Below are 25,351 nucleotides of genomic sequence, written 5' to 3'. Positions count from 1 at the left end.
GTGTGTGATTAATGATGTAGAAGGAGACGGAGCTAGGACACGTAGCATAATAAATCAGTTACCATATATATTAGACTATAAGCCTATTTCATGTATAAGTCACTGGCAGGTTTTGGGGCCAAAATTAAGGAAATGACCTGTGGATAAGTTGAGGGTAAAACGTAGGGGCATGGAACAAAGGCTCTAAAAGATGAAGCATAGGAAAACAATGCCAAAAAACAAAATTCCAGCAGGCATGTTTGTGCTCATAGTAAAGGCTGGATGGATGAGAGAATGGAAGGACGGGGGGATCAGTGATTCCAGGAGATATTATGCTCTTTTCTTTCTCCAGGTGGTGTTTTTTTTTTTAGATAAGAGTTAAAGTACAAGTACTTACACCATGCCTAAGTCAACTCATTTTTTGGGATCATTGTTTTGATCAAAATTTCTAGATTTATGCATGAGTATATACAGTAATCTCTTTACCTGACATTGCTCTGCACTAGCAGATTACTCAAGCTCTTAAGGTAACAGGTGATAAGTTGTATCATCGTATCAAACTAGATAGTTTGGATAAATTTTGTTCACATCAATCAGTTGCCCTAGTGAATTTTTACATTTTCCCCATCTATCATGAAATACTGCAAGCTTTTTTCCCCTTTGGATTTCAGTGCATAATTAAAAAGGTTTCAAGGTAGCTGTAAATATTTTAAGTACCAAGTATATTTTTGTTAACATAAGGTTGTAGGAACATGCTAGCTTTTACTACTGCCAAACAGTTTCTAAATAGCCAATTCTTGCACACATACAAAATGCCACAACTACCTCAGGTTGATTCTTCTGCATTTCAGTAGATGCCACAGCCACCACCTCTTTGACAACAAATAAGAAAGAGTTCATTGGACTAAAGAATCCTTTAATATTCTAATCTTAAATAAGATTTAGGGCCCGTACAGACTGGCACTTATGCAGCCTCTGGGCAGAGTCAGGGTATAGCGTCTTGATGCTGGACTCTCTAACTCCATCCCCAGGGTGTCATTTTGATGCATGATGGTCCACATGGCGCAACTCTGGTGCTGCATCCACATGATGCAGCACCAAAGGGGCACCATAAAGCCATGCTGCCGCAACTATAGCACCCCTTGGAGGTTGCAAAAGGAGCTCCTTTTGCACCCTCCAGAGACCGGCTCAGGGCTGCGGTGTGAGGTTGCCATAGCCCCGATCCTTTGGGGAGGTCTGTATAGCCCTTTAATTACATTTATAGTACAGTCAGCCCTTCTTATACATGGATTTTTTATACACGGATTCAAGCATCCATGGTTTGAAAATGTTCAAAAAAGTATAAATTTCAAATATCAAACCTTGCTATGTCATTATATTTAATGGGACTTCAGCATCCACGGATTTTGTTATCCACGGGGGATTTTGGAACCAAACCCCAGCGTATAACAAGGGTCCACTGTTTGTCCGCATCATATGCGGCTTTCAGCTTATATTGAAAGCTGCACTCTGGTAGTGGCAATGGTGTGCATGGCTGTTTCATGCTCACTGCACCACTGCACGAGCCCCATTATTTCAGTGGGGCTTGAGCATTCACAGTATTTCCCTTACGCGGGGGTGGTGGTGGTCTGGAATGGATCCCCTGTGTAAGGGAAGGGCCTACTGTACTTGATTGTAAAATATATTTCAGACAGTCTGACTTCAGAATACTTTTCTTACAGCTTTTCTTTTCAGTATTTACAGTGTACTACTATTTTTGCAAATAGTTTCCCCCCCACCAGAATTACAATCAAGCATAAGAAGAAAGTACAATATAAATAAGACACTGATAGTATGAATTCTCTATGTGATACTGATTCTTCTTTTTCTTCTTTTTTCAGAGAATAGAACAAAAAGAGTAATGAGTTTACAGAAAATGAATCTGTGATTGACAAATTATTAATTTAGATTATTTTTATTATTTCCATTGAAACCATAGGTTGAAAACAGTAGTAGAAGACTTGATTCAGACACAGCAGACACTTCTAAATAAGGAGGAGTTAGTATTGGAACTGGAAAAGAAGATAGAAGAATCTTCTAAGATCTGTGAAAGGAAATCTGAGTGAGTAGAATAAAGTCATGCAGTTTTAATGCGGTTGATTTTGCCCTACATGAGAGTTGGTTGTTGGATGTCCCAGGCATTTAAGTACAAAAATAAAAGCAAGCTTTTCACAATCTATTAATCTTCCTTGCCACTCCTTTTCCCTCTCCCCATCTAGTGAGATCTTCAATATTATGTTTTGTTTTCTGTCTCTTCCTAATGATAGAGAGGTACTAAATCCTGTCCTTTCATTTTCCTGTATGGTAGCCTTTGGAGATTTACCATTATGCTTTTACCAGGCTGCTTTCTCTTATCTTGTTCTTCCACCTATGTGCAATTAAGCAAATAGTTGTGCCAAGGTTTACATTCCTCTTCTTTACATTCTTCTTCTGTCTTAAGGGTTTGTCATTCTTAGTATAGGGTTCATGTATGTATGCCAAGCTATAGGATATAGCAAGTACTTTTAAAAAGTGTATTAGTTAGCTGTTATGGAGGAATGATTTTTATGAAGATAAATTTGTCTCTCTTATTTCCCTCTCTTAAACAGGGAAATTCAGCATTAGTGATGAATGAACACTTCCTCAATTGATTCAAAGCTATGTTCTGTAGTTTTAACTTTCTTTTATGAAAAGTGGGAACTGGTTAATGCTAAGCCCTTTCAAACTTGGAGCTGAAATCTTTCTGTTACCTCAATAAACTCTGCAGCTCTCTTATACCAGACCAAAAGTATATTATTAATCACAGTCAAAACAAAAATGGGGAGTGTTTTTCCCGTGTTCATTAAAAAAGGGAATTTTGTCTCTTTTTCAGTGTTGTGCTTCTGCTAAGCCAGAAGCAGGCATTAGAAGAACTGAAACAAACTGTTCAACAACTGAGGTGTACTGAAGTCAAGTTTGCAGCACAGAAAGAACTTCTGCAACAAAAAGTGCAAGAAAATGATGGGAAGGAGCCCCCACCAGTTGTACATTATGAGGAAGATGCCAGATCAGTATCTTCTATGGTAAATCCGTGTTCCTTATGTTAGAACTGTGGCATTAGAGTTATATCCTGTGGAGTCACAACTATTAACTACAACTGCTGGTTCAAAACTATTCTGTTTTATGTCAGAATCACTCTATTTTAATGATTCTTTAAGTTCTTTACTGGGATCTTGGCCACTAATATAGGTCTTTTTAAATGGATTAAAATTAAGTGGCCATGATAGTTAAGAAAATAACTATTTTGTTCAGAAACGAACTATTTTGTTCAGAAGTTGTTGTTATGTGTCTTCAAGTAGACTCTAACTTATCCCGATCCTCTTATAAGGTTTTCTTGGCAAGAGGTGGCTGAGAAAATGTGACTTTAAGATCATCCAGGAGTTTCCATGACTGAGTGGGGTTTGAATCATGATCTCCTGAAGTCTTAATTCAGCTCTCAAGCCACTACACCATGCTGGCTCTCTCAGAAGTGGGATACAGACAGCCCAAAAGGGGTGGCTTAGAGTGGGATTGGGGCCAGGGCAAACAGAAGCCTGACCCCAGTCCAGCCAGAATCCACCTCAAAAGGAAGCGGATGGCGTGTAAATGCCAGTCTGGTCTCGATCCCGCTTGAGGGCGTGGTGCATCTAAACACCACGCCCCCATTCCAGCCCCAAGTGGGCTCAAACTGTACAGCTTCAGAAACACTGTGCCTCTGATTATCCAGTGCAGAGAACCAATAAAGCCTGTCACTCAAGTTCTGGCCAGAGATATCTGACTGGCCATATTTGATGGCTTTGATAACTTTTGGTGGTTTCTTCAGAATGATGTTTCTCTCTTTGGATAGAGCTATAAAACTCTGAGAGGCCATATCCATTGAACATTATGACTTTGTTTGCTTTCCTTGTAATAGCAGACAGAAAGATGAGAAAGAGAAAGTCATGATAGTTAGAAGCCATGCTAATGTTGTAGAATTCTTTGTAACTGTTGAGTGCTCCAACCAGCATGCAGGGATCTGTTGCTTGTTTTTGGATAAGAAAATTATCTGCTCTTTTTATATTTTGCATACTTATGAGAATATGCATTTACAATAGTAAAGTTTTTAGTTATGCGTCTGTATGATATGTTTGTTTTCTTAACAATTTACATGAGATGTTGTGTTTGGAGCTATTGTTGTAGCATGCCTTCTATTCGTTTCTGACTTATGGTGACCTGAAGGTGAATCTCTCATCGGGTTTTCTTGGCAAGATTTGTTCAGGGGGAGTTGTGATTCCCTCTCTCAGAGGCTGAGAGAATATGATTTGTCCAAGGACACACCATGGGTTTCCATGGCCGAGTGGGAATTCAAACCCTGTCTTCAGAGTCACAGGATAATGCTCAAGCCACTACACCGTGCTGGCTCTCTGTGTTTTAATTCTTTTTCTAACTGCCCAAATTTGTTTTCATTATTTTATCAGTGAGTAGTATTTTTGTAAAACCAGAGATGTTTTTACTGTAGCAGACAAACTAATTTCATGAGAGACCCTTCTATAAAATATGTAATGTAAATCCTAGTATAGCCTAGCATGGACATATAAAGGTATAACTATTATAGGAAATAGGAACAAGAGGAAGAAAAGATTGGAGCTAAAGTAATTAAAAAAATTAGAGCAAGCTTGTTGTATGTGGTCAGGGCTATCCTATCAGGTAGACAAGTAGGCAAACACTGGAGGTTGCCAAAAGATCAGGCATTCTTACTTCTATTTATGACTTGGGCTGTGTTTATGTCAAAGATACACTGCTTGGCTGTTTGGTTAAGGCATGAGGAGTAGCTTAGTAGCTCAGCAGTTGGCTGATATTCCTTCAGTATGAGGGAGGCAACTATGATCTCTTTGTAAAGTGCTGGAAAGGAAGAAGAGATATAAAAATAAGTAATATTGTGGCCAGACTTTGACCATTTACTAGATTATTGTCACATTTTTCACCAAAAATAATGGACTATTGTCACATTGTTCACCAAATTGTAGTTGAGATTTGAGTGTGGATATTTAAAAAAAAAAACTTGGTATAGTCCTGTATATGTGAACCTTCCACTGAATAAGGTGGAAGATGTCAAGATAGATTGCACTGCATTGTTGTAATATTTGATTGGGTCTTTGAGACAGAAATGTAGAGGCAGATTAGGATAATGGCTCAAGAAATGTAGATATAACTTTATAGCAGGAATTATATGTGTCTTGTCTGATAAAATATAGCAAATTTCTTAATGTCTTTTTTACATTCACAAGTGTTTGTTTTGGAAGCTAGTTACTACATTTAATTACCTGTTTACTGTGTCTGTAACAAGATGTAATGAGAACCTAGACTTTAAAAGTAGTTCCTTGGTTCTATAAAGGAGGTTAAGCAGCACTACCTCTTGAACTTTTGTGCGAGCTTTTGTGGATGCTGCCTGTTCATTTTCAGATGTATGTGCACTGCCATAAGGACTAGGATCACATGAAAGCTAAAATTCTGAAGACTGTTCTTCTGTGCCAGATACTGCATGGAGTTCCAGGAGGTCAAACTGCCCTGGTTACTACAGTGTCTCTTTGAACAGTACCACCCCTAGATGAAGCAACATCTTTGAATCCTTGGAAGATGACATCTTTTTCTCTGACTTCACTGAGCAGAGTATTCATCTTCTATTCAGCTTTGGAGACCTTAATAAAACTAGTTAAAATGTCTAGACTTGGTAGACCAAGCTGCATTTCATTCTGTCTCTGTTGCTTTTTTGTATGTTCAAAGTGATTTCTAGTTCTTAAGTCCTTTATTCTTCCAGCAGCTCTGTGAAGCTAGATTAAAAACAAAGTAACGTGCCCTTGGACTAAATCCCATCTGTGAGGGTTTTTTTGGGTGGGGTGGGGGCTTGGTGGATTTTTTCAATATTCCACTTTCAGACAAAATATTATTTCTTACAGTTCAGTGGTCCTCTCTCCCTAATAATTTCCTTCATAGTGGTAAAGCTGCTCCTGCATAGTGGTTCAGAGGTCTCCATTTACTGTTCCTGTTTGTTGTAAAACAAGGTTGGCTAAGTTGTAGGGGTCCAAGTGTTGTTTTCTAGCCAACGATCCTCCAGGAGCCGCTCAAACTGCTTTTGTTTTGTTTTGTTCTTTGGCGGGGTGGGTGGGGGGCATAATTATTGCTAGCACAGGGTGAATGGTGGGCAGACCTTGCTCTATAGTTGAATCATTACTCCTGCCTAGAATGTACCAAGACAAGTACACTCACCCCAGGTTTGTGGAGAGGAGTCCAGGAGTCACAAAAATGGCCTTTGAGGTGAGAAGAAAAAAGGAAAGAAAAAAGATACAGAAAAGAATATAGAAAGGCTAGAAAGTGGCTTCTGACATCCCTTCCAGCAGTTATACATAGATAAATATAATATAACCATACGTTGCTCACTAAGATTATGTCATACACTTCTTCAAATAAGCAAATCTTATTCTAAAAACCAACAGTTCTTCTTTGTGGTCTTTGCGAAGCACACAAATAGGTTATTCTGCACCTGCGCAGCATTTCTGGATCCTACTGGAATCACTAGGGAGGACTTCTTCGGATTTAGTTACTTCAAAATGTATAATGCAAAGCTTCTGTTAGCAGAGAAAGTTTAAGGTGTAGAGGTGACATACCTGTAATATAGATCCTTGATGATAAAAATTAGGAGTATTCATCATGATTATTCATCAATTCATCTGAGGAAGCAGACTGTCCATGGAAGCTTATCCTACAATTTATTTCTCTTAATCTCAAAGGTTCTACAAGAGCCTTTTGCCTATTGATATTCAAGGCTAACAGGGCTATGTCTTTCAATCAGATAGGTTGGTTAGTGAGAATGTAATATGTGCATCTAAGCTTCCCGTACAGATTTGTCCTCTTTGACTTCAACAGCTTTGTAGACCTTTGCAGTGGGAATCTCACCACTTACTCATTAAATCTTCTCTACCAGGGCCCAATCTGTCATAAGGACTCTGCTTTCCACAAGCAGACCTCCTAGAAGTCAAGCAGGGCCTTCTGATCAAGCATAGAGAGAGAGCTCTTGTCAACATTCTTGGCTGGTAGAAGGGTGTCTACAAACAGAACATACAGTAACACCTGGAATGCATTACTAAGCTGGTGTCACAGATCAGAGAGGCACTCCCTACAAGCAAGCATTAGAGTAGGCTGACAAGAAAACTGGTCAGCCAGTATTCACCCTGGCTAATGATTCCTAATCTGACCCTCAGTGTAGTTCTTAAAGGTCTGACCTGACCTCCCTCGTTCAAACATTTAGGTCAGGGATGGCCAAAGTGTGCCCATGGGGTGCATGTGGTGCCCCATGGCTGTTTTATGGCATCCAGGGATCATTCTTAGCATGTGTGTAAAAATCCAGGTAGCCCCCAAATATACACTAGAGGATGTGGAGGCATTTCCACCACATTTGGAGCCCCCACCCCCGGGCATGTTGTTGTTAACTGCTGTCATGTTGACTTTGACTTATGACTACTCTATGAATGAGAGACCTCCAAGTGATGAGGGAGCCATCAGGCAGACCAAGCAACATCAGGGACTGCCTGAAGGAAGAGGCCCCTCCCTCCTCAACTGTCATCTCGGCCTCAGAGGGAGCCATCAGGCAGACCCAGCAACATCAGGGACTGCCTGAAGGAAGAGGCCCCTCCCTCCTCAACTGTCATCTCGGCCTCAGAGGGAGCCATCAGGCAGACCCAGCAACATCAGGGACTGCCTGAAGGACGAGACTTCTCCCTCCTTTAACTGTCACATTGTATTTTGTATTGTATTGCAATTTTTTACTGTACACCGCTATGATCATTGCGGAATAGCGGTCTATAAATAAAATGTATTATTATTATTATTATTATTATTATTATTATTATTATTATTATTATATCATCAACAGCCCTCCTCAGGTCTTGCAGACTTATCTGTAGTTTCCTTGAATCTATTGAATCTATCCATCTGTAATGCAGTCTTCCTCTTTTCCCACTGCCTTCTACTTTACCGAGCATTATTGTCTTTTATAGTGAATCGTATCATTTCATGTTATGTCCAAAGCATGGCAGTCTCAGTTTAGACATAAGTCCATGGTGGCCATAGAACTCTTTTACAGTACCACGGCGTGTTACAGACTGCCCAAAAGTGGGCGGTCTGCCGCCGCCATCATTAGCTGCGCCGATAAGCCCCAGCAGGCTTCCCGGCACAGCTAAAAAGAAGCGCCATTTCGGCGCTTCTTGCCACCCGGAAGTGGCGCCGTGAGGCTCTAGTTGCGCACTCATGGCGTCACTTCCGCTGCGCGACGTCCGGACGCTGTGCATCTGAGACGTCAAGATAGCAGCCCCCATGTGGCGGAGCACATACTTTTTGGCGGTCTGTAACGCGCCCACATTTCAAATGAGTTGATTTTCTTCTTGTCAGCTTTCTTCACTGTCCAGCAATGTGAAACACGATGGCTTGGATAATCCTAAATTTAATATTCAATGATATCGCTTAAACTTCAGGATCTTGTCTAGTTCCTTCATAACTGACCTTTCAAGTCTTATTCCTCTTCTGATTTCTTGACTGCAGTCTCCATTCTGATTAATGATTGGGGCAAAGGTAAACAAGAAGTCCTGTTTTGATGTGTGATCAAATTGCTCCTGGACTGTATATAGTCTTCTATATCTTCTTTTTCTGTCTCTGTAGCTGAAGCATAAACATTGAATTATGGTTATATTGATGGATTTTCCCTGTAGTCTTATATTATTCAATCAGACTTTACTTTATATCCTTTGACTGCTTTTGCTACATCTCTCCTCATTATTAATCCTACCTAATTTCTTCTAAGATTTTTATGTCCTGCATAAAACACTGTGTAATGTCTCATTCCTATCCATTTCAGCTTATTCAACCCAAGTATTGTGATGTTTATTGTGAGTCCCAGTCCTGGGAAAAGAGCGGGATACAAACAAACAAACAAACAAATAAATAAATAATGTTTATACGTTCAGTTTCTTGCTTTACCATGCCTAGCTTCCCCTGATCATGGTTCTCATATTCTATTTTCCTGTAATGTGTTTTGTGAATCGTTAGACTTTGATTTCATCTCTGAGTATGTCAACAGCTGAATGTCTTTTTGGCTTAAGTCCAGTTGCACAATTAGCCACAGCACTACTGGTAGTTAGCCTCTTCTGAACCCCAGTAGTTGGTTGAATGCCTTCTGACTTGAGCCTCATCTTCAGACACTATTGTTTGATTCATTTTGGATTGTCTTATCATTGAGTTTTTATGGCAACAGACATTCAAAAGGAGTTTGACATATTTCCTTCTGTACAGTACTAACAAGTGTTAACTATGGCTCTCTGCTATTGTCTCTAAGAAACAGTGTCACGCTTCACTACTGCTGCTGCTCAGTAACTGTTTGTTACATTTAGTCTGGCTTCTCAGCAAAAGCCTTTCTGACACAGGAGACCATACTAGCCACACTGCTACCATCAGCATAGCCTCTTGCTTCACAGGAGCACAGTTGCACCATCACAGAAAGGTAGTGCCATTGCTTCCCAGAGGTCAAAAAACAACTTTTCCGCCATTTTTTAAAAACAAACTTTTCATCCTGAAATGCTCCAAACAGTCTACTAAGGGCTGTAGGGTGATTATCTACATTTATTTTCCCAGGAGAGGCCTTTTTTGAAACCTAAAACATGGTGAAAATTGCTCCGTACCCTTTAGAAGCATTTAAGAGCTTTATAATAATTCTCCTTATCCCTGCATATCAGATGTTATACAGTTGTGTTCATATTTTGGGTTTTCCTCTTAACTCACTTTGCTTTTCTCTCTCTTCTTTCTTGTACTGCATGAAGTGTTTTGTCTGTCATCCATTGTTTCCTCTTTCTTTTTGGCCACTGTTAGTGTCTTCCTGCATTCTTCCTTGATTATGTCCTTGACTTCTGCCCACAGTTCTTCAAGTTCTCAGTGGGCCATCCATATATGTGGACTTGCCATCTGCAAATTTAAGCATCTGCGTATGACAGGCCTGTGGGGGGGAGAGAAGCAAAGGTGGAGGAGGAAGTAGCGGGAAGAAGAGGATGAAAGAAGCAGGGAGAGGAAAGAGGAGGAAGGAAGAAGCCATGGTGGAGGAAGGAAGAAGAGGGTGAAGGACGCAGGAAGAGGTGGGAGGAGATGTGAGCAGTGATATCCCTGGGGGGACTGCCCCCGCAGGAGCTCCTTGGGACCACACGGGTGCAGCTCTGGGCCTTGGGAGGGTCCCTGGGCAGGTGGCAAGTGGCCGTTTCCATGGCCTGTGTAGCACTTCCCTCACCCACACAGCCATTTCCCCGTGAATTTTGGTATCCACGGGGGGGGGGGGAGGGGTCTGGAATGGATCCCCTGCAGATACCGAGGGCCCACTGTACATAATAGTACACATCTATTTCTTACATTGTCGGTGAATTCTTTTGAGGTATTGTTCAGGTCATATTTTGGTATGATGATGATTTTTGCCTTGTTCTTTGGTTTTACTCTGATTTTTGTTATAAGCAGTTTTTGGTCTGTGCCACAGTCAGCACCTGGTCTGGTTTTGGCCCCAAGAATAGAGCTTCTCCATCTTCTGCTTCAAATTGTGTAGTCTATCTGCTATTTGTGTTGGTCATCTGGTAATGTCCATGTTTATAGTCTCCTATCTGGTTGCATGAAGCAGGTGTTTGCAATAAATAGGTTATTGACCTGACAAGAGTCTATCAGACATTCTCTTGCTTTATTTGTTGTACCGAGTCTGAATCTCCCTACTATTTTTGATTCTTTTGATTCTTTGCTACCGACTTTAGCATTCTAGTTGCCAATAATTAACTTGAAGTCCTGTGTTGGTGTGTTGTCTATTTCTTCCTGAACTGCATCATAGAATCTCTGTTTCTTTTTCTTCTACATCTGTGGTTGGAGCATATACTTTGATTATGGTAATATTTATAGGTTTCCCCTGGAATCTTATTGACATTATATGATTTCACTTTGCATTGTAACTTTTGACTACCTTTGCCATATCTTTGCTTATTATGAAAGCCACACCATTTCTTCTTGTTTTTTCATTCCTTGTGTGTTGCTTTTAACTACGTTTGCCTTATTGAACATGTCTACTGTTTGCCCTCTCATTCTTTAGTTTGCTTTAGTTATCTCATCTAAAAGGTTTCCTTATTGAAGTGGTCTTGCAAGGAGGGACACCTTTTGTCTCCCTTTACACAGTGCTATCAAGTGTCAACTATGGTGTCACTTCTGTCCTCTGAGAGTTAACCTCAGTGTCACCCACCTCTACTGCCGCTGCCCAATATTTGCCCATATGACTACAGTGGCGCCTCTGCATATGTGGACTTTTTATAAGCGGCTTTGAGCGTACGCGCTCAAGCCGCTGGGCGCGCGCGGGGCGGAACAGGCGGCGCGTCCCATTCAGTTGAATGGGCGTGCGCGCCCGTTGCGCCGTGTGCGCGCCTGTTGCACCCCGCGCACCTCCGCGCCGCCATGCACGAGCCCCATTGTTTACAATGGGGCTCGAGCATAGGCGGAAATCGCCATACGCGGCGGGATCCGGAACGGATCCCCCGCGTATGGCGAGGTTCCACTGTATTAAGGTATAAGTTTTTCCCTCTCAAGTCTAAAACTTTATGCTCAAATTTGACCTCAAAATCCCAGGTCGACTTATTTACGAGTCAGTATGGTAATGTGATATCAGCTTTTCAGATTTCCTCATGCGGTCAGGAGAGGTTTTTTTTTTTCTTTTGAGGCAAGCAGAAAGAGTCCTGGGTGATTTGTTGTTGTTAAACAAACAAAAACGTTTTTTAAACATAAAATTTGGGGCACAGAGAAGTTTGCCACTGCCACATTACTAAAATGTAATATCCCAGTGCAAGGGGATCAGTTTAGTCTCTGTGTGGTTTTAAGGAAGGGCAGTGTGCTCACCACCTTCACCAGAAGGTTCCCATTCCTCTTTTAGAGCAGTTTACTATTTCATTTTCTAGGGAGAGGCACTCCTCTATTAAGACAAATGATCCTTTCCTTCAGAAAATGTGGTAGAGATGTAGGATCTTTATTGTGAATTACTGGCACAATATACAGTATAAATAATGTTGACTTCTCTCTTTATCAGCTATTATAAAGCACCTGCAGGAAGCATTTTCCCCATATGTTGTCATTGTTAAAATCTCTGGCTGTTAGTGCTTTTCATGAAGAAGCAGTATTTGCAATGCTGACAATGTGGACAAAGAAAAAACAAATAAAATAAAAATCAAATGCAGATATAAACAGCATCTTCAGCTTTGGGCATAAATGGGAAGAAACTGACTTCTTATGCCTCCTTTACACAAGTTGGAACACTGCCTAAGACAGGCACTGACTACCCCCTTCACCCATTCAGCCAGTCCCCCCCCCCCCCCCGGCCTGTTTAATAAGCCAAGGAGGACCAGGGTCTAAGACACATGTGGTAGCTTTCACATCTCCAAGGATCCTGTCCACATCATCAGGCTGCACAAATTGAAAAGTATCCATTAGCACTGGACAAACAAGGACCAAAGTGCATCTGCATCCAAGTCAGAGCAGATCTAGGCAACTTTATCTGGAAAGTGCTTTGCAAATTATTTGCAGCGGGTTGTCAAGTGCTTTCTACTGGAGGTTGAGTGTGCGAAAGACTCCTGACCACTTGGAACAGCTCTGCTGGATGGCTTCCTGTAGATGCAATGCTGTCAGTAAAAAATAATTTCTTTGCTGCCCACACTGCCATGGTGTAGGCTTCCAAATAGTTTGTAACCTATGTTCGGTCAGATTCACTTTGAGTCTTCTGTCAACATCACTCTAGTCTCCATCTCACTAGCTTCATCACTGACACCTCCCTGGAGAACCAGGGAACTGGTCTAGCTCCACTCTATAAGACTGATTATGTCTACCATCCTGGCCATTTGCCCATTCCAAAGAACAGCCAGAGTTCAACAGAATCACCTGCCAAGGTGACAGGAGCCCCCAGGAATCCATCTGTCAGCCTCTTAGGATGGACCATCCTAATTGGTCCCTCATCCCTGCCGAGTCCCAGTGAGTTTAAAGCTGACCAGATAATGATCTGTCCATGCAATAGAACTGTGGGGAGTTCCTCCACACAAAGATAATCATCACCCCACCCAGCACAGAAAACAAGGTCCAGAGTGTGCTCAGCAGCATGAGTAGGGCCAGATACTACTTTGGACAAACCCATGGTTGTCATGGATGCCATGGAGTCCTGAGCCACTTTTGAAAAAGCAGTCTCAGCATGGATGTTGGAGTCCCCCAGCACTACTAGATAAGGAGACTAACAACACCAAGACAACCCCAGCTAGCTCAGGAAGGAAGACTGTTGAGCAGCAGAATCCCTATTCTGTCCTGGCTACCCACCTTCAAATAAACACACTCAAAACCAGTAAACTGTGTGAGGGGGCATCTGGTCAGAAGGCTGGAATCAGGATAGATCACAGTAACGCCACTTCCCCACTCCCCAGGTCTTACCTGCTGCTGCACAGAGAGTCCTGGTGGGCAAAGTGGGGAGAGATTACCCCCCCCCCCTCCACCTCATCTAGCCAGGTCAGCTTGTTCACCCAGGAACAGCTTCTGAATGGGAGCTGTTTTACTATTCACTGACCTAGCATTCAGCCGCAGCATTTTCAACTCAGGGGGGTCTGTCATCAAGGTTATCCATGCTGTTTGAGCTGGGAGGTCCCTTTGGTCCCTAAGACTAGTTATATGTGGGAAGTTACATGTTATTAAAGAAAAGATGACTAAGGAATGTCCAACTGCTTGTGGTTTTGCCTTCCTTATTACCGTGAGGCAATAGTTCCAGATATAATAGTTTGTTATATTAATTTCATAGTTTGTATAGACTGGTCAGTTTGCCAGTAGATGGAGCTCACCGCTAGTTTAAAGGTACAATAAAAAGTCTTGATTAATTCAGAATGTTTATAGAACAAATTTTATTTGTGAGGTAAGAGAAACTATAAAATAAATACATTGCTTTTTAAGAGACACTGCCTTAATCGCTCAGTGGGTAGACTTTAGGCTTGTAATTGATCGGTTTGTTTTCACTAGGATCCTAAAGCCTACCATCATTGGAAGCTGAAAATTATTGGTGATCTTCTGCAAATTATCCAAACTTATACTAAAACTCAGATTTTCTGCTTACATTTCTTTTGGGCCATTTTGTGTCCTTAATATACATGCTTGTTCAATAAACATATGATTGTCAAAATGAGAAAATTAAATTAAATCTGCTTTCAAATAACCACATTGCATGCCACCAAATCAGCTTGTCATTGTGATTTTCTTGGAGCAATTGTAACCCTGTAAACCTTAGTACAGTATCATCCAAAATCCACAAAATAGTGATACTTTAGCTATTGAAACTGTGGTATTGGTATTTTAACACTATTTCTGGTTTTTCCAAGGGGGCTCATTTAGACTTGGTACTCTTTGTGTCAGTACTGGTTTCACTGGTCACACAATAAGACCCACACCCAGATAAGCATCCTTACAGCTGATCTCTGGAATCTCCTGGTCCTGGTGGTCCTGCCTATTTACCTAACTTTACCAGTTGAGCAGCAATGAGAAGAACGAGAGGAAAGAGCAGTAACTTCTGCTTGCTTTGGCAAGTGTGGATTGCTGCAAAGAAGAAAGCAAATCAGTGGGAAGTGTTGTGTGGTGATGGTAGGGATAAAGAGTCACTTCCTAGAATTTGCCAAGATTTGATATTGCTCAGTAAAATCAGTTACTTAATGCTATATTTGAATTTGAGGAAAAAATTAATCAGTACATACGAACGTTGACTTTGTTGACTTGAAATGTTTCTTTAGTTTCAGTTATCATAAACTGTGTTCCCAATGCACCTCCCATCAGAGCAGAATGCATGCAAGTGTTCTAAACCTTTTCAGCAGCAGAATTCTCATATTCAAAGTGACACAGGGGAACTGTCAGCTTCTGGGATGTTCTATTACCTCACTAACTAGAAGCTAAAGAGTGGACACTGAAACAACTGCTTGTTTGTATGCTTAACAAAATGGAACTGTTTCTTTGGTTCCTGAAGTACTCTGAAAGGGTTTCCTTATGAAACAGAACAGAGTTAAATGGCTGCTAAGATGTATTGTAAGGAGGATTACGGAGAACCTATAAATAAGTGGAATAAATTACTGTGACCACTTGTAACATTTTGTTACATGGTAAAGGATAATCTTGTCTATCAATACTTTCTTTACTGCATTAACAAGAGCAGAGGAACCATTTCTGATATAGATGTCTTGAAAAGAGTATGCCGGCTAATTCCAAAACTCCTTGAGAATCTTAACAAAATTGGAGATTCTAGTCTGCTGACAATACTGGGTTTTTTTTCTTTTGAAGATTCTTTTATTTAACATACTGACCAAGATAAATATATATTCTGGTTTAATACTGGAATCCATTATGGACCAGAAATGCAGCAGATGTCTAGGTGCGCATAGCCGATTATGCAACAAATGTGCAACATCAAGGACAGATCCTGAACTTTGTACTCCATGCGAAAAGGCAGAATGTGATGTTCCTACGGTTCCTTCTAAAGCAGTCACTGTGGTTCTTCCAACTGCTTCCAAATCCCTTACACCTTCGCATACACTTACAACACATACAACACATACTACACATAGCACACATACTACACATGCATCATCCACTAAAGATAAGGTAAGAAATTGGTTTTAAAGGTGTCAACAACAATAGAGTTATTTGTATTTTGATCTGTAATTTTGTGGTAAATCTTTGAAATCAGTAGTTCTTTTTCATTTGTTGCTAGTTAGTAAAATTGTTGAATGAATATTCAGAATACTGAACCAATCTATCTCTGAGCAACCACTGTATGAATAGGAGTTCTTCCATCAAAGGAATGTCTTTTGCATTTGTTGATGGGGTGTCTATAAATATGCGTGGAATGATCACTAATTTCCTTGTGGCATCTCCCACTGCTTCTTACGCTGTTTTGAAGGTTCCTTGGCACTTTAGATGAGATTTGAGAAAAGAGTTTTCTGCCCAATTCTTCCATTTGTGTGCTATGGGCAATAGCACACTCATGGATATCAGAATCTAACATCCTGTTGGGTATCCAGAGTTTATTGTCACTGTCAGAATAGGAGAGAACTCTTATAATGGTGATCGTTGTGAAGAAACCATAGTTTCCTTGAGCCATGGTGCTCAACAGAGTTTTTATATTTGGGAAAAGGCAACCTGAAATCATTTTTTCCAGTTTTGTTCAACTAGTGTTCCTGACATTTTTGAATTAACCTGTAAGAATACTAGAAGCTTTAATTAGGCTTTTTACTTAAGGATATGCTACTGTTTTTTTAAAAAAATATCTTGAATTTATTATGTCGGCTACTGCTTAAGTGAAGAGGCCTACTTATGGAGACTTTCATGTGAGACAGAGCCCTAATTTTGCACTTCCTACTTTTGGTGGAAAGCCTTGGCAGTCTTTTCTCTTCAGATCTGTTGCTTCTCACATGAGTAAAATGACAGTGGAGAGAGCTGGGCTAGTGCCTGGTGAATAGACTTAAAAAGACTGAAACAGGGCTTGTGTGTTTGTATAGTGGCCTCCTGATAGCATCTCATTTTTAATTTTAGTGTATTACCTAAAAGCTGACTCTGTGCTTTAAAGTAGAAACTCATGTGAACAGTGAAGAATAATGTGAATTTATATATACTTCTGAATTTATAATCATGGCTCAAGACTATATAAAGATATGCCCTCACTCTACCAGCTATTGTGAGGAGAACATATTATGTATTAAACTGTCTTGGACTCTGCAATTGAATGATGACATAGCATGGGATTATGATCAGGGCATTCTGATGCTATAAGCGAGCCTGCTTTCTGTGCAAGATAAACAAAAGTAATTACTGCTCTTTCAGCTCTAAATTTTATATTGTTATGTGCCCGCACTTCCAGTTTATGGCAACCCTAAAACGAACCTGTAACGGGGGTTTTCTCGGGGCTGAGATCCATGGTCAGACTGTGGGTTTCCATGGCCAAGAAGGGAATCATACTCTGATCTCTAGAGTTGTAGTCAGCACTCAAACCACTACATCATGCTGGCTCTCTCAGTCTTATATACACTGGCTTTTTCAGGTGGAGCATGGTTTGCACAAATAGACCTTGAATCAGCCCTAAAGCCCCAGGGGCAGCTTGACAAATTATTATTATTATTATTATTATTATTATTATTATTATTATTATTATTATTATTATTTCTGTTTCCCACCTCTCCCAATGGATCGAAGCAGGATTAGAAGCATAAAACCACAATAACATCTAGATTACAATAAAATATTATCATTTAAAAATACAATTCAGGACGATAAAAACATCATCTAACATGCAGTATTACAGCCACAAGCAGGATTTTCCTTAGGTTCTTCATAGAAGATCGGGTGGGTAGGCCCGCCGGAAGAGATCCGTCTTTAGTGCCTTCTTAAAAGCATCTAAGGTGGTAATAAGATGGATCTCTTCCAGCAAGTTGTTCCATAATTTAGGGGCTATGGCTGTATACGCTCTGGGAAGTTGTTGTTAATCTGGTCTTTGAGTATTCTAATAAATTCTTCCCAGATGTTCTGAGAGTGTGGTGCGGATTGTGTAGGAAGAGGCATTCCCTCAAGTAACTCAGGCCCAAGCCATGTAGAGCTTTAAAGGTAATAACCAACACTTTGTATTGCGCCCAGAAGCTAATTGGCAACCAATGAAGGGATTTTAGAACCGGTGTTATGTGGTCTGACCTAGATGTTCCAGTGACCAGTCTGGCTGCCACATTTTGAACTAGCTGAAGCTTCTGAACTTGGTACAAAGGTAGCCCCATGTAAAGCGCATTACAGAAATCAAGACGTGAGATTACCAGTGCATGTACCACTGTTTCAAGGTCCTTTCAGTCCAGGTAGGGACGCAGTTGGTGTATCAGCCGAAGCTGGTATCAAGCACTCCTCGCCATCGCAAGGTGTTGATAATGACCTATAAAGCCCTTCATGGCTTGGGTCCAATCTATTTAAGGGAGGGATCGCCTTCTTCCATACAATCCACCCCGCACCATCAGGTCTTCTGGGAATAACTTGTTGCAGCCTGTAAGGACCAGATCGGCGTCCCAGAGGATTTTTTCTGCAACTGCTCCCAGATTGTGGAACGGCCTGTCAGATGAGATCTGTCATATTACCAGCTTGGACAGCTTCAAAAAGCTTCAGGCAGGCCTTTCCGGAATAGCATACCAGCCACACTTTGAACTGAATCGACCATTGACTATCGTCCCAGCCCTTTTCATTGATTAGTCTGCACCCCATTCTCTGTTTTGTTGATTTTAATGTATTCCTTTTAATGTATACACGATTTAATTGTTATTTTAAGGGGAGAGGGTAGAATTTGGGGTTATTGAGAATTGTTATTTTATTATGTATTAGATCGTTTTTTACTGTAGGCCACCTCGAGCCTAATTGGAGTAGGCAAGATACAAATAAAGTTGTTGTTGTTGTTGTTATTATTATTATTATTAGACTTGACCGTCTCATTTTTGGTTTCGCCAGTGATCCCTTTATAGCAACTATGATTCTTAACTACAGTTGTCCCTCCACATTTGCTAGGGTTAGGGGAACAAGGCCCCCGTGAATATGGAAAAACTGCAAATAACAAAAACACTGTTTTTACCTGAGAGGACACCTCTCTAGGAATCTCTAGGTCCTCCAGTGCAACTCTTTGGTCAATGTCCAACATACACTGACCACAGAGTGGCACTGGAGTTGCTACAAATGGTCTTTCAGTGCAACTTTTAGTTAAAGTTGACCACAGAGTTGCACTGGAGGACCTAGACAGTCCTGGAGATAACATATTAATGAAATCCATGAATAATCAAATCCGCAAATATCAAAGCCGCAAATATGGAGGGATGACTGTATATCTGGATGTCTCTAGGGGTGCCACAATTTTTGTTTATACATGACTCACTGAGAATGGAAAAAGAGAAAGCTGTAAATGACTTTGACAACTGCTGAAGTTTTCTAATCTTCCAGTGGTTTTACACACACTCTCACCCACACAATTGAGTTAACGCTATACAGGAACTTCCCCCACATGCTGTATTCCCACCACTTCCCATTAGTTTATTGGCTTTTAGTCGTTCTTTTTTAACAGTTTAAATTTTAATAACAATATGTTTAATTCTTTTTTAAGGGGGGGGGGGTTAAGATGTATTTGTATTGGATATTTGTTGCATTTTAAACTGTAAGCCACTTTGATTGCTTTAGAGCAGAAAAGCGGGATATAAATAAAAGTTTTATTATTATTATTATTATTATTATTTTATTACTGAAGTGGAGTCCTTTCTATAAAGTCAGATCAAAATTGATAAGTTCAGTAGGTTTGAGAATAAATGAGGCCACCATTACATTTTATGTGGTTCATCTAATTGAGTGATGCATTTATACTCTGTTACCTGGCAAGTTAGAATTGAAGTAGAAAACCCAAGGATACCCATGGCTGAGATGAAGCATTGGACTATCAAGAAGTTTCTTCTAATGTTCAATCAAAATCTACCCTCCTGTAACTTAAAACCATTAGATGTGGTCCTACCCTCTGGGACAGGAAAAGACAAACCTGCACTCTCCTCTCTGTGACAGCCCTTTAGATACTGAAGGAGTACAGTCATGTCACTCCGCATTCTTCTCTTCATCAAACTTAAACATGCTCAACTCTCTCAACCTTCCATCATATGGTTTGTTTTCTATATCCCTTATCATCCTTTAATATCCAAACAATGATACCATTACTGGGCCAACCAAAATGCACAATTACATGTTGCAAGCTTTCGAAGTCACACTGGCTTATTCATCTGGCAAACAGGAGGGGGAAAAATAACCTTATCATTCTTGTTACCCTTCTCTGAACCTGCTCCAGCTTGTCCATCTCCTTCCTAAAATGAGATGCTTAGAACTGAACTCAGTTCTCCAGATGAGGCTTGACTAGTGCAGAATATAATGGATCTACTCGTGGTTTAAAATACCAGATTGCTATTGTCCTTCTCTCTTATTAAGATATGAAAAAACTAATTTGTAGTATTTTTTAAATAATAAAGGAAATCTTTAAAAATGAAAACTACCACTATATGAGCACCCACTACTTAAGGTCCAGTTTAAAAAAAAATGTTGCAGGTGATAAGAAATCACAATGTAAAAAAAACAAGGTGCATATAGGTTTGCAGTGGTCTTTTGATGAAGCAATAAATGATCATCTTCAGTGATCAACAATCTTTTTCAGTGTGCATATAGACCATTAAAATAGTTGTCATAGACTTGTTGGTCAAACATGCATTCATAGCTGTGCTGCCTGTGTGCCAGAAATAGCATCCATGGTTGTAATCTATTCTGACTGCATATCTCTTTCTGTTTCAGTTTATGAAAGGGTAAGATTTATCCTTTAATACAGTTAATGTAAAAGCTAAACTGGTTAAAAGTGCATTTCTTTCCCTATCTTGCCAAAAGCTGATCAGGGTTAATACTATCAGGCTTCTGTTTTATTGAGATAAAGAATTTTCAGTATCTCTCAACATGAATTTCTGAGCAGAGGGTAAAGCTAGCTGATAGTCATATCTAACCAATTTTTTTTTAAAAAAATAACCTTGCTTGTGAACACTGAGGTGCAGAAACATTCACAGGGAATGTGGTAATTCTATGTAGCTTGGAGGCATAATGTTTGCAAAAGCAGCTTAATTGGCTGCGGGTTTTTCACATTGAAAATGTAGTTTTAGAACTTGATCCAAACCAAAGCATATGCAGTCCTTTTCCCCCAGCATTTATGTTTTGCAGTATGTTAAATTGCCTAGGATTTTGACTATTCAGTAAATAAGTTAGTTGTGCCGAGAAACTGACTGAATAATGTTTGTTTTTATTTCAGTTAATTTGAAAATGTATGTTATGGATTTGACTCATATTGTTAACAATGATAGAAAATGGTGTCCACTTGCAAGTGTGTATAGTGAGTAGAGTTTTCCACCATAAACCTTTTTGATATTCTTTCTGTGGCACGTTCTTGTATTATCCCACATCTTGTAAGGATTTCCTACATTCTTGTATTATCTCACATGTTTTAGGGATTTCTACTGGAAAATTGTATAGGTGTATTAGGAATAATGGAAACCCCTGTGACCCTTTAGAGTAGAGGCGTGCTACTGCCACAGTTCTGGGGTAGCCCAGGAGCCCTGCCAATCCTGAGAGAGCTACATCTCTCCTATGGCCTATACCCCCCAAATTTGAAACCATGTATTGATACCCTCTAAGGGAAGGGTGTGTGGAAAGAATGGTCCACAGACTTGGTGTGACTCTTCAGTTTTGGGGTGCAGGAAATTGAATCCCCCCATGACCTCAGAGGATGTGAGGGGCAATATTGCTACATTTTTCTCTTCCATCTATGGTCACTTCATTTTGGATAAAAGACCAATGAGAAGGCCAAAAATATGGGCAAATTGCCACAATGCTCCCTAAGCAAAAATGTTTTTTTGGGGGGAATGCTTTCTTCAGGGGGTAGGCAAATAGGTGGCCATCACCCAAAGTCCTCAGGGGACTAACAGATCCCCAGCTTCCCACAATTTCCCACAATGGGTGACAATTTTATCAGGTTTAGAGTCTCCCTGGCCTGTGTTTGGTCCAGGTGAGTTGCTTTTCCATCCTGAAAGGGGAAAGCCTACATCCACTTTGTTGATCCTAAGGCAACCCTATCACTTGGTTTTCTTGGCAAAATTTGTTCAGAGGGGCTTTGACTTTGCCTTTCTCTGAGAGAATGTGGCTTACCCAAGGCCACTCAGTGGGTTTGCATGGCTGAGTCGGGATTTGAACCCTGACCTCTCAAAGTCCTAATCAAACTACTGTGTCCTGAAAACTCATTGTGTTTTAATCTTTAAAGTGCCACGGAATGATTCTCAACTGTAGGAAGGAGAGTGATGGTGGCAGGAGGAAATTCAACTCTCCTGTGCTCTGCGCTTTTTCATGTCCCACTTTCTACAAAAGCACATACTGTAGTCTTTATTTCAGAGCTTTTGGCTATATGACTGGGATGTCTGTTAAATAATCTCAAGATTGTGCTGGCAGGAGAAAACTAAGGCACAATCCCTTCAGTTCAGCTCCAACTTTTTCTAGTAACCCAAAGAAGGAGCTTTTGCTGCCATTTCAAGACCCATCTGCAGATATTGCAATGCTTTCTCTTTCTTCTTTCCTTGTGACTAGCAACATTTTTTTTCTGCCTGTAGCACATATAATATATTAAGTCAGCTTTGTATTTTAAAGCTTGTTTATGTACTGCTGCATGTGGAATTAAATTGAGAAATTCTGAACCATGCAATTCTTTTGAGAAAAACTGGCAAATTAGCAGTGCCATTTAAACAAAAAGGTGTGCTAATTACCTACAGATCTCCTTCTTTGGGCAACTTCTTTTTTAATCAAGGCATTGTGTCAGTAGGTTAATTGGATTTAAGGACTTGGAAGTGAAGTTGATGTTAGGTTTGTTGCTATGATAGTGAGCTGACTGTGCAAGTGAAACTAGTTCAGTGCATTCAGACCAGTTCTTCTGTTCACCAAGAGTGTTCTTTATGTTTGCAACAAATGTCAACTTTGTGAGCTGATAATTTCTTTTGAATTTTTATAATTCTTAATTTTGGTCGATATTAAGATATTTGCTGCTGGAAAGTATAAACTGCTCTTTGCAAGGTAAAATTGCATCAACTTGTTTTGACATCCTATTCCAGCTCCTCCCCCCCCCCCCCCCCGGTTTGTCTGAATGTACAAGTCTCTATTTTTATTTTAGGCACATCTTGTTTCACACATTGGATTTTATATCATATTATTTTAAAGCTTTTTATGAATTTATAATATACATTTTATTATTCCATCATTTCTGCTCGGAGTTCTACGGATATAATATATTGATCGTGCATAGCAATTTATTTTTGGTGTGAGATTACCATTGGACATTTCAGCAATACTTCTTCACATTTTCTCATACATAGCATATCAAATAGTAAGAAACGGTTTTATAGAATAACATTCCAAAGATTCCGTCCAGTAGAATGACAGAAGAGCTTCTATTTCTTATGCTTTCTGGAGGATATCAGGCAGAATTCAAACCTCTGTTGCATTGCAAGGGATATTTAAGTAAATTACTTGAGAAAATTGAAATTGTACTTTTGTCATTTTGGAATTGTTACCTACACTTTGTTTCTACATATCTGTTTATAAAGTAAATTTGCATCCTACTTTATTTTGTGTATCAGTCAAGGTTTCTATGTGTACAGCCAACAATTAACTCCTTATTTACACTGAGTTGATTCTCACAGCACACTGTGCTTTTCAGTCAGATTATTGCACCCAGGATTTTAAACATGAAGGAAATGCCTTTAAATCGATTTGTATATCTGAAATTGTTCTGACCTTTTTACAAATTAAATTTTAGGGACTGAAATTTGTCTGAGGTGTAGGTATTTTGTGGACTTTGTGCTGTGCAGAAATTGTTAACCACATCGGAGTTCATGCTAGGATAATACTGTGGTAATTCTTAATTCCATTTCATTTATTTTCATTAATTTTATTTCAAGGATTTCTGTGCTGCCCTTAATTCATCATAGGTGAAGGAAATCTCAGTCTTGGTTTGTCTAGGTAAGACCAGGCGCAGAGACCCCAAAGAAATATTACCAGTCAGTGCAGAAAAAACTGAACTAGATGAATTAGTAACCTGACTCAGTTGTAAGATGGTGTTTGCTATGCTCCTGCTTCTGTAGCGTAGACATTTTACATTTATTTTCATAATAGTATCGGGGGGTGCTTGCATAAAACACAGCTTTCTAGTCCTCCTCCTTTCCCTGTTTCTCATCTCATAACATCTGTATTTTCTGAGTTTATGTATTTCACTCCTAATCAGCCATAACAAGATCCAGCAGAACAGTCCCTGGAAATAGACATGGCTGGAGAGAGATGTGAGAACCTGTGAAATGATGGTAATCCAAGCATAGTGCTTGTTGTGAAGCCATGCCACCCATCATTTGACAGATCTTCACATATCTCTCCAGCTATATATCTCTCTAGCATTGCATATACAATACAGGTACGCACTACGCTACTTATATTCCAGAATCCAAATCCAAAATATTCCATAATCTAAGTCTCAAAGCATTATGTATTATGGACTTCCTGATAAGGCTCAGTCTGTATTTTGTTAATTGAAACTTCTTCTGAGTCAGTCTGATTCAGCAAATGCTGCCCGTAAGTTAGTTATGACATCTATAGAATTTCTGTGTAGGGTTACCCATAAATATCTGGAAACTTCATTGAGTGCAAAATGGAGGAACTAACTAAGCTGCTAAATGGCACACTGTATCAAGAGCCTGTCACACCACTGTCAAAATGATGTAAAGGGCTACATGTATTGCTGTGGCCTTTCTGGGGATACTGTTGCTTAATGGAATGTGTTTGTAGTGCCCCTTCTATTTTGCTTTTATATTGTGGAATATATTTTCTCAGAACTGGAATTGAAGCTTTCAAAATGTCCTTTTGAAGGAAGAAGGCTGATGAAATTAATGAAACTTTCAAAGATGATAGGGAATGGTTACATAAGTCTGCTGTTAAAACTGCTTTGATCTTTTTCTTGAAATGTTGATATAAGTATTATAAATCATTTAATCAGAAGGGACGTTTTACACTTGTGTATTTGTTTCTTCCTTGAAGAAACGTATGTTTTGGCAAGCCTCTTCTTTTGTTTCAAAGTTGCTGTTAAAAGTGAACAGTTGGCTTTCGAGAACATTATCTTCTCAGCGTACTGAAAGGGTTTGGTGCATTAGAGTGAGGGCCATCTGCAATTTTCTTCAGTTGTTATTCTGCTTTCTCATAACGTTGGTGGATGCCACTGTAACCATATAGGAAGCACAGTGATTTTTAGTAATGGCCTTGAAGTGTGAATTGAAACGCTGATAGGGAGACTGGAATTTAATTCCCACACTGTTTGAAAACTCTGAGCTCATTCTCAGCCAAACCAGAAGTGGATTCTCTTGCTGAGAGTCCTCCTCATTACCACCTTCCTAATGTTGGGGTATCAGTGGCAGAGAGGCAGGTGATCACATGTCCTCTATTTTGAGCATGGCTAAGAAGCATGGATTGATATTAGTATAAGTGTTCCTTATTTTTAATTTGATAATGTCCTACATTTTTCTTGAATGTCTACAGAAAATGTAGAATACTCACTAATCATTTATTCCTTTTGTTCTGTTATGGAGTTTCTCTGTATACAGTGGATTCGTAGCCTTGGCACTCATGGTTT

At 39.9% G+C, this 25,351-nt stretch overlaps 1 protein-coding gene across 2 annotated transcripts in view; it reads left to right on the top strand.

Moving 5' to 3' along the window:
* FER (FER tyrosine kinase) overlaps positions 1-25,351 on the top strand; it is a 197,914-nt gene that overhangs the window by 41,096 nt on the left and 131,467 nt on the right. For both annotated transcript variants that reach the window (XM_089492471.1, XM_089492463.1), the window contains exons 9-10: positions 1,958-2,080; positions 2,870-3,059. In XM_089492471.1, the coding sequence (XP_089348597.1) occupies positions 1,958-2,080; positions 2,870-3,059 (313 nt within the window). The remainder of the gene's footprint in view (positions 1-1,957; positions 2,081-2,869; positions 3,060-25,351) is intronic.

This window comes from Sceloporus occidentalis, unplaced genomic scaffold, assembly GCF_023333645.1.
Source record: "Sceloporus occidentalis isolate IW3139 unplaced genomic scaffold, rSceOcc1.0.p SCAF_1, whole genome shotgun sequence".
In the NCBI taxonomy this organism is placed as follows: Eukaryota; Metazoa; Chordata; class Lepidosauria; order Squamata; family Phrynosomatidae; genus Sceloporus; species Sceloporus occidentalis.
This window is presented reverse-complemented; position numbering and strand designations above follow the sequence as displayed.